The sequence below is a fragment of the Hetaerina americana genome, unplaced genomic scaffold (genome assembly GCF_022747635.1).
Source record: "Hetaerina americana unplaced genomic scaffold, ioHetAmer1.1.p SCAF_4, whole genome shotgun sequence".
NCBI classification, from domain to species: domain Eukaryota; kingdom Metazoa; phylum Arthropoda; class Insecta; order Odonata; family Calopterygidae; genus Hetaerina; species Hetaerina americana.
Genome location: NW_027286985.1, coordinates 14,522,275 through 14,538,891, shown reverse-complemented (window position 1 = coordinate 14,538,891; position 16,617 = coordinate 14,522,275). Strand labels below are relative to the sequence as shown.

Sequence of the window (16,617 nt, the reverse complement as noted above, 5' to 3'; positions counted from 1 at the left end):
TTTTGGATGGGCACAACTACCAAATAAATATTTTTTGACTCTTAACACAACACAATCCAGCAACCTACTCAACATCAAGTCCCTCTTCATCTCTATGTTCTTCCTTCCTCCCTTCATCCTGTCCAACATTCCTATCCTATTTCTGCCCTTTCCTCGTTTGCCTATCATTCTCCCCTCTATTACACCCTTCCACATCCCAATGCCAATCAAGACTTCCTTCATCCATTTTTCCTGTCTCCTTATCATTTCTCCCAAATAAACCCTCTCCTCGTCAACAATACCTAGTACTTCCTCATTTGTTTTCCTTTTGGTTCATTTCACCTTCTTCATCCTTCTCCACATGCTCCTTTCAAAAACCTCCAACCTACTTCTATCATCCTTCTTCAGTGACCACGTTTCCGCTCCATTCATAGCTACTCTCCATATCAAATTTTGACAAGTCTTTCCTTAACATCCTTACTCAATGTCCCCATCATCAACTCCCTTCTCTTTGTGAAAGCCTCTTAGTGTAGTGCAATTCTTCTCCTTATGTCCCTACTACTTTGACCGCGTTGGCCAAAAACACTTCCAAGATATGTAACTGCTCTACTTGCTCTATTTTCTGCCCTTCTTTTTAAATGCATATATTAGCCTTTCCCATTTTGGAAAATCGTATAACCTTTGTTTTAATTATATTGATTCTCATCCCATATCTATCGCACTGAATTTCCAATTCACTCAGCAATGCTTGCAACCCATTGGTTGACTGACAAATTAGAGCTTGGCCATCAGCAAACCTAATTGATTTTACAAATTCCCCTCTGACTTTCATTCCTACCTCCAGTACCTCCCATGCCTCAGTTAGTTCCTCCACATTTGTGGTCTGTGCAATAAATGCCCGAACTAGTGCAATCTGGTGGCCATGACATGGAGTATAGCCCCGCCCACTAGCGGTGCTAGTTGCCTGAGACCCAATATGCTTGGTGGATCGTCAAGCTTTGCGTATGGTGCCAGGCATGTTCGTTTCTGTTAGTCTTGTTTTACTGTTAGTGGTAAATGGAAATTGACGAAGTCACGGAGCAACGAATCAAAATCAAGTTTTAATAGTGAAGTGCAGTAAAAGTTATCAAGCAATTACTGAAATTTTGACAGCTGTTTATGGTGATAATACTCTGAAGAAAATGTCTGTTTTCAAGTGGATTAAGCATTATAAAGATGGCTGGCAAGACACCACAGATAATGTAAGGCGGGGACTACCTTCAACCACCTGTGTTGACAACAGCATTGATCATGTGTGGTCCCTTGTTCTTACCGATCATCGAAAAACTGTCCAAATGATAGCTGATGAACTGAATTTAGGAAAATCAGCAGTGTACACTATTTTAACCAAACATGATTGATGGATCCATAACCATGACAATGCATCTGCACATTCAGCATTGATTGTTCACTAGTTTCTGGCAAAAAGTTCAATCGCCATCCTTTATCATCCTCCTAATTTGCCAGATCCTGTGCCCTGCAAATTTTTCTTATTCCCAAAGTGTAAAAATGTGATGAGGGGACATCACTGGGAAGATGTGATCACAATAAAGCAAGAAACGATAAAAAACTAAAAAGCCTAACTGCCAAGGACTTCCAAGGGTACTTTAAACTGTAGAAAAGAAGATGGAATAAGTGCATAGCAACAAATAGAGAGTACTTTGAAGGGGACAAAATCAATGTAGACTAAATTTTGCAAAATAAAGATTTTATGGCCTACGTTGAACAGCACCGGCAACCCTGCCTTACACCTCTCCCTAACACTGCCCATCCCGAATCTCCATTCCCCACTCGCACCTGAGCAGTCTGAGACATGTACAGGTTGAGGATTAGCCTCCTGTCCCTCCAATTTATTCCTACTGCATTTTCTGCAGTATAAGTGAATTGGGAAAAACTAATTGTAGCAATATCTTAAATAAATCTGTTTTTCCTAAACTTTTCCTGCTACTGTGTATGCAAACCATGTATATTTGGTAGGTCATGAACTGCAAATTATCAAAAGTCTTCACATTACACATCCTACACAGAAAAGTAGATTAAAATTGCTCTCATATATCTTTTAAAAATTTTAGACATTCATATGGATCTAAATATCCTACGAGGGTCATCCGGAAAGTAGTACCCGTTCGTGCCGCATGAAGTGTTGACGACGCGAGTAGCCGCTGGACGAGGTCAGATAGCTTCAGTGGCTTGTCTGCCTTCTCTGAGCCAAGTTGCGTGACGCTAGCATTGCCTGTGTTGTTTCTGTGATTGTTTACAATGTTTAAAAAAATTGAGAACGCCGCCAGTTGTGAAGTGAGGGCAGTGATTAAATTCCTCAATGCAAGAAACGTTCGCCCATGTGATATTCATCACCAATTAAAGGAGGTGTATGGAGACAATGTAATGGACGAGTCGTCTGTTCGGCGGTGGTGTCGCAACTTCAACATGGGGAGGGGGAACACACACGACGATGAGCGTTCGGAGAGACCGTCTGTCATTACAGACCAACTGGTGAGCTCAGTTGACGAATTCGTGAGGAACGATCGGCGCATCACAATTGATGACATCTGTGAGCATTTTCCCAATGTTTCTCGAACAATTGTTCATGAAATTGTTAAACACCATCTGCATTATGCAAAAATTTGCGCAAGATGGGTCCCTCGCGTATCTCAATGAGCTGGCGGCGAAGGACTATGCAGCAGGAATACAGAAACTTGTCACACGTTATGACAAATGCCTTAATTTGCTTGGAGATTATGTTGAGGAAGTAGTTTAAAGTATCCTCTTTCAAATAAAATTTTTTATGTTTGTTAATATTTACTTTTGTGTCTTTATTTCACGAACGGGTACTACTTTCCGGATGACCCTCGTACAAAGCAATTTGCCAGCAATGCCAACTTGTTCACTGTTTTATATAAAATGTGTACAATATTAATTTAAAGATCTGATATTCTTCTAAAAAAGTATAATATAAATTTGTGTATGCATTTTTGTATACTTTATTTTATTATATGTTCTGCCTTTTTTATAATTTCCAATTTCCAAAGAAACTAAAGTTGAAACATTCATTTAAATATGATTTGCCATCTTTTCATCAAAGAAAATGGTATTTTCATTGTATCTGCTGTAAATCAAGTTATTTATTATAAATCAATCAGAAATTATGTATTTAAAGTACATCGCAATATATTTGTAATAAACCACATTGGCACTCTCTTCTCATAAAATAATACATTTTTGGTATACCAATACTAGTGCTTTCTTCATTAAAAGTTAATTTCTTCTCTCAAGAATGAAGATAAACATAAGAAATGCTAATTCACTAGTATTTAGAGTGATGATACATTTACTACCTAATTACAGATGAATTCAGGAGTAAAGTAGCATGCAAGGATGAGATAGCTACTATCCGTTGTGGACCCAGAACTCAACTTGCTATTTACTCAGCAACATTTGGCAGGAGCCAGATGGACAGCTACCACTGCCCACAGCCTGCTGGTGTACCAGAGGAAGGTAGACATACAATTCATTACGCTTATTATCTACTTCTCCCAATTGTTGTTTTTCTTCTCACCAATTCTTTTAAGTAAACATGGAATTAATCATATTATTATTATTAAAACCTTGTTTTATTCAAAATTTATCCATCAAGGATCAATCTTCCTATTCTTTTAAGAATGTTGCATTGAGCTTTCAAGGATAGGTTATCATGATAAATGTTTTTAATTTGTAGTCCTAAGTACACTCAATAAAACGATGATGATAAAACAGGATATTCCAAAGTTAGTTTTCATAAAAAATTGAAATCAAAAGCCGAGATTCTCTACATGCTCTTAAGGCAGTAAGGGACCACTGCCACTCAAATTTGCAATAATGGTGCAGAAATACATGCTCTTGTCATCATTAACTGATAGCATGTACAATTAATTATATATGAGTTGTAAAAGTTTTAATGTAAGATCACCTGATTCCCTCAGTTTTAATGATATTAATTGATGTCTGGGAGAAAACAGCAGAAATCTCATTGTTTCAAAAATTGGCCCCTCAATTAGTCCAGACTAAGTTTTAGAGCATGTTTCAAAATTTAATGAGAGCCTCAAAAGAGCCTATGAGCATAAGTTTAAAAATTGTATATTCACGTCATAACTGTTTGCTAGCACAAATGAGTATTACATTACTTTTCATCACTCATCATTAATACGAGCTAAGGAGATAATTTGACTCATAACATCATGATCCAACCTTCTTAAAATAAAGAAAAGTATACCACAGAGTACTTACCTAACTTGTATCATAATTTAATGAGTGATAAGTTGGCATTAGGCTATTGGTGAGATGGCCAATGCCATTCCAGTGAAGCTATAAGCAAACAATTAAAAATAATCTCCTTGAATTGGTAAGTATTTCTTGCAAAAATTCAGAGACTTAACCCTAACTCATGGTGCCTTCCTGATATTTGTATGCAAATAGGTATTAAATGAAGACAGCCAACATATTTTATTCACTCAGTGAGTCAATATGTAAAAAAACCTAATATTGTATTAATATTATTCTCATATTATCCAAGAAAAAGGGCAAAGAAAAAGAGACTAGTCAAAGTGAAAAATGAATATGGAGAAGAAAATGTGAAGAAATGGACTGATATATGAGAGGAATTCATCTCTAATAGCCTGGAAAGTTATGATTTATGTCATTGGTTAGGTCTTTACTGAACTATAGCTTTTTTATGTTGAATCCTTATTATCAATGTTATATCCTCAAATCAATAATGTTCAAAATAAATTTATTTGAGTTCTGAAATGGAAATTCAAACTAGAAACAATTTATAACAGTCCTGATAAAATGATTCATAGTCTAAATCTTCATTATCTTTTATCATATAGAAACGTTTTAGAACGATATTTTTGCATGGAAACTTTGCACTAAAGTTAAGTGTTCTAAATTTCTTTCATTGATGTCTTAGAGTTCTTACAACCAATGCTAAAGTTATGCTCTTTTGAAAGTTACCCTCTCTTCAAGTAATTACCAAAACCATCAGCCATTGTATTAGGCAAAATGCAACTGCAATGGATATTGTAAAAGCTGTGACTGTTTAAAAGTCTTCTTTAAATATTTTAAAATATTGATGCATAATTATAAATACAACAACTTTTTTTTATTTTTATGTGTTTTGAAATGTTACTCTATTACCCATGAAATTTGACTGAAAGGTACATGTAGTAATTTTTTAAAGAAGTGTATGTAGGTAAATAAATGAATTGTCTTGAATGAAAAATGGAACCACAGGATGAATTTCAATAGCTAGTGAGTAAAAGACCAAATATTTTACTGGAAAGAATTGAAGAACTAATTCAAGAATGTGTGCTCATGTTGCTAATTCAAGGGCAAGACATTCCAGTGAAGCTATAGGCGAACAATAAAAAATAATCTCCTTGAATTGGTAAGTAAGTATTTCTTGCTAAATTCAGAGGCTTCAATCAAGGGCATGAGATGCTTGAAATAGAGCTATGTCTAGCAAAAGGAAAAGAGAAATTATTTATTTTATACAAGTGAACATTGAAAGGCAAATGGATAGGTACCATTAACACACAAGACGAATGACTTGCATTGATCTAATGAATTTTAATGATTCTCATGATTTTTTATTTTTCTAGAATGTCAAACAAGCTTCACAACAGAGACTGTCATGCAAATGTGCCATGGGAAGAAACAGTGTGTTTTAACAGCTGCCACAGAAAATTTTGGATATCCATGCCGTTCAAATACAAGGATGTACCTCAAAGTAGTCTACACATGTGGTAAGAGTTAACATCATATACTGGTGTATTGTGGAATATGGTAGTCAAATCCTACCACTAAAAGCTATCATCCATCTGCAACCTAGTTTAATTTTTGACAAATTCCAGGCACTGAAATTAAAGGAATGAAATTAAGGAAATGCATTTTATATTATTCACATTAGAGTTCTGTTTGGTATAAGCAATGGCATCTCTATCCTCAACAACACCTAGATACAATATCTGATGTAATTGAAACATATCACTTGAGGTTTCCCTCCTAAGAAAGTGTATTATTTGTTCACCCATCCCCAGTAAATTTAAAGGGTCTGATTTAATGCTCTACCAGAATTTATAAGAATTCATGCATTACAGAAGAGAAAATTTCCCTCCGAGGATGAGGCATGTATGAACTTGTTCTCTTATTTAGTGCACATCATTGTGTGTTTTCTATTTAGTTACATCAACTATTCAAGGCCCGCAGGCTCCTACTTCTCAAAGTTAGAAGTCAAATTATAATTCTTCTTCAAAAAGTATTAACTTTTATGCAAAACTTTATAATTTGGAAAGTAATGTAGGCAAGTAGCAAATGCTGCACAATTCATTCACCAGCAGAGACAAAACTAGCAAATTGCAAGGGCTTGTAACCTGATTTGTAGCTTTGAGAAATAGGCCTTTGGTTTTATTTTTGACCGTGGAATCAGAGAGTCACCTTCTTTCTGAAGCTTATAGAATAATTTTGAATTGGTTTATATGTATGTATGTGGACTTTGCTAGAAAAGGAGTCTTCATTTGTATCACGACACATTTTCCACATATTTTGGCTATTCATGTTTTTTTGATTATCCGTGCTTCATTGTATGAGGGGGGGTCCCAGAAGTACCCAACCTTACAAAGAAAACAAAAAAATTTTAGAAAAAAATTTAATAATTTTCAACATAATCTCCTTTCAGCTCTATACCCTTTTCCCAGCAGTGTTCAATAAGTTTGATACCCGTTTTATAATAAGAACTGTCTTACTCCTCAAAATAGCCATTAACTGCCGACATCACTTCTTCACAGTTGAAAAATCTTTGACCATTGAGCCAATTTTTCAAGTTTGCAAGCAAAAAGTAATGCAAGGGGGCTAAATCTGGCAAATAGGGTGCATGAGGTAGCAATTCAAACTTTAATTAATGACGAATTCAATTCAATGAAATTGTTGCATTTCAATGCAACAATTTCAGAGTGTAAAAATCATTCGCCTTGACTGGGATTCGAACCCAGATCCCTCAATATCCTGTCGAGTGCTTTAGCCACTTAAGCTACCGAGGCGTCCTCTTAAACTCTGAAATTTTGGGGCTTTTAAAGGAACAAGATGTTGTGACGAAATACCGTACATACAATGTCACAGGCATTCGTAGTCGTGCGCGAGGCGCCACAGTCCACGAGGTTAAAGCTCTGTGAAACTTTGCTAAACACTCAATTGAAATATCTTCACCACACTGGTTTCGCTCGAGTATGAGCAAACGTGGCACCCATCTTGCACATAGCTTTCTCATGTCCAAATTTTCAGTCAATTTGCGATGTGCCACACTTTTTGAAATGCCTACTATGTCTGCTAGCTTACACACTTTCAGTTGATGATCATCCAGTATCACTTTGTGGATTTTCTTCACCATTTCTGGAGTTGTCATCTCATTTGGTCGACCAATGCAATGCTTGTCTTGACAGTTCATATGGCCTCGTTTAAACTCTGCCACCCAATATTTTATTGTTTTAAACAAAGGAGCAGACTCACCCAGAGTAGAATCCCTGCCCTGATGTGTGAATTTTGCTGGGTGAACTCTACTGGTTGAACTCTACCATCACCTACCAAACCAACCTTCGCGTTGATTACTGTGTTTATGGTTTTGGTTTATATATAATATTATATATATATATATATATATATATATATATATATATATATATATATATATATATATATATATATATATATATATATATATATATATATATATATATATATAGTCTCCCTTGAAGAAGGCCTCTGAGAGGGCCGAAAGCTCGAACAATTTTCCGTGTGAGTGTCCTTTTAAATGTTGCTATTCTATTCTATTTGTGTTATATTGTGTCAGGCCATTATATATATATATATATATATATATATATATATATATATATATATATATATATATATATATATATATATATATATATATATAATTATTATTATTAATTACTAATAATAATAATTATATATATACACACACACATATATATATATGTATGTATATATATCTATATATATATATATATATATATATAACGTTTGGATGGTGCAATAGAACACTAAATAAAATATACATAACGCATAAAAGGACACTCACATATTAGATCATTTGAGCTTTTGGCCTTCTTCAGGTCAGACTGGAAGGTCTCAGACAGGGAATATGGAGTCTGGAATGGGGGAGGTGCAGGGTATGCTGGGAAGGGAATGAAAAATGATGGTTAAGGTTGGGAATTTCATAAGATCAGAAAGCTAGTATATATGCAGATTTGCAAGTTCTTACGTTTATATTGGTGGCTAAATCGGGTAGGGATTCTAGGATGGTAAGGGAGAAGCACTGGTCGAATAAAAGGTTGTGGGAATTTGCATGTGAAGGGTTAGGAAGAGAAGAGATTGAGGCAGAATTGCAAGAGTAGGGGTGATTGTTCATTCGAATGGATGAGGGGGTAATGCATTCGCCTATGTAAAATGAAGTGCATTATTTGCATAACAAAAGATATATAATGTTTTTTGAGAGGCAATGACTGTGGGAATGATGTGATTGGGCAATGTGGGAAGACAGGAGCAGATCTGATAAGCAGACATGTTTTTCATCAGGGGCGGTGGCAATTAGGGGAAATAAGAAAGATTCTTATCAGCCTTAAATTCTCTTAAATTTGAGTCTCCTTTTATGTGTTATCTATTTTAATTTGTGTTCTATTGTGCCGTCCAAATGTTATATTGCTATCATGAGTGCTTCAACATTATCTATATCTTTTCTGTAGATTATTACCTTCATTTAGGGCATATTGTGTACAATTTTAACTGCAGAATTTAGAGATCTAGAAGTGTTTTTTATCACCAATATGCTGATTTTTAACATCACTGGCTCACCATTCCATACGGATGATGAAAGTTTACCTAAATCCTGGTAGTCAAAATATTAGGTGGCCCTTGGGTCAATAGCCAAGAGCTCTACAACCAGAATACTATGCCCTTTTCTTCATTGATATTTACTATGATGTTTTTCTGCATTAATATTTTGAATCATTTCAAGATAAAATGCTTAAAAAGATAAAACTAAATTTTAATTACTATTTGTTGTCATGATGTGATTCTAAAGGCGTATAATTACTCTGTTTGAATTCCAGTATCTGGCAGAGTCCTGAAGAAAAGATTTTTTAATGCAACGGATAAAGATCTGGAAGATGGTTTTGATGAGGATGAGATGTATGAAATATATGATGACACGGGTGCTTTTCTCAAAGAGTCAGCAGCTCTGTCTCCACCTAATCCTAAAGCTGTCATGAGGGAGGATATGCAAGAAAAGGATGAAGCTGGGAAAGACGCTCTCTTCAAGCAAATCGAGGATGATGAAATAGCTAAGAAGTCTAGGAGAGCCCAAGAGGAACTTGAGATGAACATGTTCAAACAGCATGGTGACAATTTGGGTTTGAAAGAAGATGAAGTTCCTCCCAAGGCTCAAGAGCAACCAATGGAACCACTGTTACCTCACAAGGCAGAGGGTATATAGTCAATTCTTATAATTTTAATTTGATGAATCTCTGATTATTTTACATGTTCATCCCCAATGCTTTGAGCTCCAGTTTTAAACTGAAGAAGGATCTTAAGTAACTAAATCTTTTACCTTAATTTCCGCGTTATCAGCCCTTTTTTCTTCCAAAACAATCCTATAATAAATTCTTGTGCTTGCACTAGTCTATTCTCTCCCAATTTTGTATTTAAAATACATACCTATTTGCTTCTTCAGTATATCATTGTGTGCCTCCATTTTTTTGAGATGGATTTTCACCCCATACTGTAAACATTTGTTCAATACACTGAACAGCAACCATAATCCCTTGTATATCTCGTTAACTATACCATTATAATCTGCAAATATCTTCATCATAATCAGCATGTCACTTGTAAAATGAAAGAGGTACCTTGGTAATACCATACGAACTTTATTGAAAAATAACCTCAATGTTGGATGTCATCATTGCATCCCTGTTGTTATGGATGTCGTTGGATGTCATCATCATCACTTGCTGATGATGATGTCCAACGTCAAAACTTAAGGCATATTTGAATAAAATATGCATGGTATCACAAAGTTACTTCTTTCATTTTAAATATATTGTGTAAATTCCATCAAGTAATACTTCAGAGAACAAATTTCAGCAGGTCACTGTTTTCTTTACAAAATATCTTAAGAGTTTTCGAATCAAAAATTCAAAAATCAAAAGTTGTTGATAGTATTAAATATTTTGATTTAATCATTTTTGAACTATCCATATTTTACCATTATCATTTCCCTTGCATTCACTAGCCCTGAAAATTCCATAATCTCCATTAAGGCAAGCAAACACATAGTTTTATTATACAAAAAATAAGTCTTTAACTATCTACATTGCATCATTTTAATTGCTATCATATGATGAAAATGAATCTACATTAGCGATTATTTTTTAAATTGATAACTATTATAATGGAGGAATTGTTGTTTGTTGGTTGGTTATACATGCACAGAAGTTTGAAATTAATTAACAATTAGTCATATGTTGACCTCTAGGAAGGTAATTTGGAAGGCGGAAATGGTTGAGATGAAGGAAACAGAGGATGTAGAATAGAGGTCTGAGATTAATATTTTAAAAGATTCTGTACTATGTGACCACAGAAGGAGAATATTGTCAATATAGCTCAGCAGCATTCCTCCCACCCTCCAACACCACAGTCAAACTAAAGACAATAGAGAAAATGTACATAAGGCCCTTAGATTCCTTTAATTTTTCAGGGATCACAATGGCAGGCATTGGACTCTGTACCCTATCCAATTTTTCCTTTCCCCCCATTCTCTCCTACATCATTCATTTAAATCCTACCCCTCCCAAAACTTTCCACCAAACCCGTACCTCAATCTTACCCTTTCCCAAAGCTTTCCCTTCTCCCATTCCATCCGCCACCCACCTCACCTTCCAACCTTTTTCTCAATTCCTTCTGTCCACAGAAGAAGGTGATCTTGCCACCAAAAATTTCGGAGTGCATATGAGTGCCCTTTATCATTTGTTGGCTAATGCTATCTTGCTCCTTTGTTTGAATTATGTATGTATATAAATATATATACAACCACACACACCTCAGTGAGGTGGCCATTGAGTGATGGTGTTATATTAAAAAAACTATTGAGGAAGGCAATGGGAAACCACCTCAATTATTATTCCCAGGACTTTTATGATGGACAGCATAAAGAAAATGAGTCCTGGCAACTATGGGAGTCAGCCCAATCAGCTGTGTGTCTTTCCCAGCAAAACTGACAGCAGCAGGACAGACGATGAGGACCAAATTTGTTAGAATAGGAACTTGGAATGCTAAACAATGTTAAGGACAGGTAAATTAGAGAATATAAAGCGAGAGAATGGAAAGAGAAAATATAGAAATTTTAGGCCTATGCAAGGTGAGATGGAAGGAGAGTGGGTATTACGGGAGTGATAGTTATCGAGTAATATACAACGAAGGGGGTGAGAGTTGACAAGGAAGGAAGGGTGAAATTAGTACTCTATATGGGAAGGTTAAAACACCAACGGGAAGTAATAAGGGAAGATCAGCATTAAAAGTCAGAGATGAGTTGGGTGAGATAATAGCTGACACAGAAAAGATCGAAGAGAGATGATATCAAATAATGCTGTGGGAGTAGACAACATTGTTGCGGAACTATGAAAAAGTTTGTGAAAATGTGGGAGTCTAAATAAACTTATTTGTAGCATCTGTGAAGAAGGAATCTGGCCGGAAGACTTTGTGATATCATTTTTAGTTCCTATTCCGAAAAAGGTAAAGACTACATCATGTGAGGACTACAGAACAATAAGTTCGATTTCCCATGCAGCTAAATTTGTTCTCTGGATCATCAACAAAAGAATGGAGAGTAGGGCAAATGATTACTTAGGGGATTATCAGTTTTGGTTTAGGAAGGGGAGGGGTGATGTGATTCCATTCACGTGATGCCATTGCAGTAATGAGATCATTAATCAAGAGGAACACATAATACAATTAGGACATATTTGCCTATTCTATATAATTTGAAAAGGCTGTGCATAGAGTGCATTGGCAAAAACTAATGAGTATATTCAGAAAATAGGAGTAGATTGGAAGGATAGGAGGCTAATTCACAACCTGTATATGTCTCAGTCTGCCCAAGTGTGATTGGGGGACAAAGAGTCCGGATGGACTGTGTTAGGAAGAGGTGTAAGGCAGAGTTATCCATTATCATTGGTGCTGTTCAGCGTATATGTGGAGGAAATAATTAAAGACACATGTTAAGAACTGAAGGCATCTCCTGCAGTTTCTTGGAATTTAATGAATCTTCTTAATTCTAAGGAATCTGTGGGAGACGGGTTAGGTTGAGGATTTAGGAACTTGAGGAAAGATGGCTTAGAAATTCTGGACAGGAGATGGTTTATAAAACTTTCTACTAGATGATTTCAGGATAGGGATTGGGTTCTTGGGCAGATACAGGCTTGAATTAACTTAAGGCGTTGTGAATGGGTCTGGTTGGGAATTCCAAAATACCTTCCACCAGAGATTCCGGCAAAAATGCAATACATCCGCGAGCATTGTCATGTGGTTTACTTTGGGGGTGGGGGTGAATGAGAGGTCCTTGCTCTAAAGAGAAGTTAGTTTTGGGCTAACGGATGTGCAGGAAAGGTTGACCCCATGGTCTGTGGAGTCCTCCGTTTCTTCATCTGGCAGGATGAAGGTGGGTATGGAGGCTTTGGATTGGAGGTGGCACTTAGGGTAAACCCAGATAGAGGTTGGCAGATGAAGGTGGTACATAAATGTAAGGTCAGATTTATAGAGGTGTAGAGGTGGGGAAGGCATGGGAGGTATAGTCAGGCAAAGACGTACAGGGAGACCTCTGAAGTGAGACATACACAGGGAGGACAGCTTTGTAAGTAATTTTGACGCTGGTGTTGTAGCGAGTCCAATGATGCCCTAAGAGTCTCTTTTACTATGTGTAGGAGATGTGGGGAAGCCAGGGAAATAATTTTAATCAGGGAATTTATTGAGTTTTGATATGTGGTAATGAGATGATTGTATTGATTTTATATGAAGTGACTGAGTAAAAATGAGTGCTGGAATGTTAGTATGTTCAAGGAAGGACAAAGTTGGGGAGGTAAGCAAGATAGTGGAAATGTGGTTGCGTAGACCATTGGGAATTATGCCTAATGTGAGGCATGCCAAAAGAAACTCACAATCGGCAGAAGATGATGAAGGAGGAATGTTGCAATAAGCAACAATGTATTAAAATTATGTGAAAGTCTCACAGATGTGAATAATAATGCATACCAAGATAGCACTGGGGAACAACAACAAAAACACAAAAAAGAAAGTCACAAATGTTCCGAATTTTCAGTGGTGCTGCCACCTTTCTCAAGGGAGAGAAGGATCTTAGAAGAATGTTTCAACAGTATGGGACGGGGATGCTGGATGGAATAGGAAGGTGGGGAAAGGTTTGCAAGGGAAGATACTACAGCATTTATCAATGGGAGTATTATGTTCGGAGGCGTGTTTTGAGATTGGGAGCATCCCAATCAGGCAAGAATTCTTGCATGAGGCCCAGTGTTATTGATTCTAATATATAGGGTTGTAGTGCACAGTCCAATACAGAAGGCAGGGCATGGTTGACACTTCAGGAGGTAAACTACATTGCTGGAAGTACATGAGAAGTAGGGAATTGGTGGGAGAGATTTGAATAGCAGTTGAGAGACGGATAGGGTTCAGGTTTTGAAAATAGGATATGTTTTGCATTTAGGTTTAGAGCATCGGCCCAGCAAGTTGAAAGATCGGCGGTTCAAGTCCCGGTCAAGGAAATATTTGTGATCTTCTCGATTCCACCTTGCCCACCTCCCCCACCTCCCATTTGTTCATCTGTTATATGTTAATATCCCTTTTCCTTGTATCTCTTTCCATATGTGCGTGTGTATGTGTGTGTGTGTGTATGTATGTATATATATATATATATATATATATATATATATATATATATATATATATATATATGTATATGTATATATGTATGTATATATATATATATATATATATATATATATATATATATATATATATATATATATATATATATATATATATGTATATGTATATATGTATGTATATATATATATATATAAGTATAATCTTTATATATATATATATATATAAAGATTATACTGAAACACTCACACGAGCAGTATAATATTGGGACGGCACAATAGAACACAAATAAAATAGTAACACTTAAAAGGACACTCACACGATAAATTGTTTAAGCTTTCGGTCTTCATCAAGTAAGACTCACTTGAAGAAGGGTCTTTAAGAGTCTTACTTGAAGAAGGCCAAAAGCTTAAACAATTTACTGTATGAGTGTCCTTTAAGGTGTTACTATTTTACTTGTGTTCTATTGTGCCTTCCTAATATTATATATATATATATATTTATAAACTCCTGTGACTGTGCGGGATCCCAGTTAAGGCGAATGATTTTTACCCTCAGAAATTATTGCCTTAAAATGCACATTATCGGATGACTCCATTAAAAGTTACTGTGTTACTTGGCATATACATATATGCTGAGGTTGCCTCAATATGTGTTACACACAATTATGCTGCTGTTTATAAGATGTGTTGCTCCATTTTCTTTTTAATTTTGTACATACCACAAATTTGTTTGATTTAGGATATGTTTATTTTATTTTACTAAACATTACCTTTCAGTACAGTGAAGCCATATGACTTGGTTATCATTTGCATCCTCTTAAGATACTTTTCCTGTAAATATCTTGCAGTCACTAGACCCATATTAAGGAATCTTCCTTAGTTAATTCATTACTCATTAAAATTTCTTCATATGCAATACTGATAATAGTCATTTAATCAATTATTACAGTCATAAGTAAAGTCATGTTTTTACTTTAAATGTTTATAATTTTTGCAGGAAACCAGAACAGATTGTATTGGTACATTGGAGGAGGACTTGGTGCTGGAATGTTAGCACTAGTACTGGGAGTTGTTTTGCGAATAATGGTAGCCAAGCATCAAAAAAATATCGCAGCAAATGATTCCTTAAAGGCACCATATTCTTCAGGAAATCACTCACACCAATCTCCTGATAATCTTTTTCCTGACACTGAGAGTGAGATTGAAGCAGAAATAGATCTTGCATTAGCATCATCAACATTAAACCGGCAGTATAACCGACACAATGTGAATTGCTTACGAAATCCACATTTGGACACCAAAGGAGGCAAAGAAGCAGATGATGATACAAATCCCAAATCTCTGAGCAGAAGTTGGAATAATCACTATTATTACACGTGATTGAAGAGATCCTGTGATTAACTGGTTGAGGACAGTGACAATAGCATCAGAAGGGGAATATGAAGAAGTGATTCTCTACCCCCCTCTTTGCTTTGTGAAAAAACTATTTTTACAGTGTTGTGAATTTGTATTAAATGAATAAGGTCCAAATAGTGTGCGCTCTAAGCATTACAAAATCAGCATAACAATTAGTTACAGCATGCACATAAAAGTCCTGCCAGAGGTTGTAAGTGAAAACAAATGCAATTGACTTTCTTTCTGAAGTGTGCACACCAAAATAATCTGGTCAAAGGTGCCAAGAAAAAGGGTAAATCACCATGAACCATTTCCTCAGACAGTGAATTGCCACTATTCATATTGAAAGTCAATATGATGAATGTGAGCTATTGGCTGCTGCCTACTCTTCCATCCATTTTATTAAATGACAAGCCTTCCAGGGTCAAAGTTGAATAAATACTAAAAACTTTTCAGTTTAATTTAAAGTATTACAAATCAAGTCTTATATTTAATTTATATATCTATGCATTCATATTGTTGAAAAGTCAGTCTGAAGGAATTACTCACCTATGAGTTCTAGGATCACACATTATACACTTGTATAATGAAGTTGTCTTTTATGATTGTTCCTAAGGACATTTTCTCAGTTCAAAACCATGGAAATGCAAGAAATCTCCTAACTGTCAAATATATTTTCTGTGTAAATTAAATAACTTTATCAAAGTCCAATTCGAAATGTACCTATGTTCTAAATCTTGGAAACCATGAACCAGCTGTGCATTCAGATGAAGATTTATTTCTATGTCATTCATCCTGGTAACATATTTCTAAGTGGCCATAGATGTCCACATAGGTAAGTACTAAGAAATCTTCCTCATGGTAACAAGAGTAACCTCATATTCGATCTTCTTCATACCATCGCCGAGTCACCTCTCCAAGGGTGCATTGAGAACCCATAGATAACAATTAAATGAGATTTTGTTGCTACAGATGAAATCAAAGCTCAATGCAATAAATTTATGAGGAAGAAAAGGTAAGGATTTGGGCAAGAAAGGAATAATAATATTAAAATGTCTATTGGGGTGACATTGACACTAGATGACCCCTTCTTCCATCTAAATCCTCATCAATCACATGCATAAGTATGTGAGCAATCATTAAATCAAGGAGTGTAGAAAATTTTTTATAGTGATAATAGGGGAATAGGAAGTAAGATATG

General features: G+C 35.7%; 1 protein-coding gene across 1 annotated transcript in view; it reads left to right on the top strand.

Moving 5' to 3' along the window:
* LOC139691975 (uncharacterized) overlaps positions 1-16,127 on the top strand; it is a 138,376-nt gene extending 122,249 nt beyond the window's left edge. The window contains exons 4-7 of the mRNA XM_071589953.1: positions 3,364-3,513; positions 5,655-5,798; positions 9,180-9,554; positions 15,019-16,127. Coding sequence (XP_071446054.1) covers positions 3,364-3,513; positions 5,655-5,798; positions 9,180-9,554; positions 15,019-15,401 — 1,052 coding nt within the window. The 3' untranslated portion in view covers positions 15,402-16,127. The remainder of the gene's footprint in view (positions 1-3,363; positions 3,514-5,654; positions 5,799-9,179; positions 9,555-15,018) is intronic.
* The last annotated feature ends 490 nt before the right edge of the window (positions 16,128-16,617 follow it).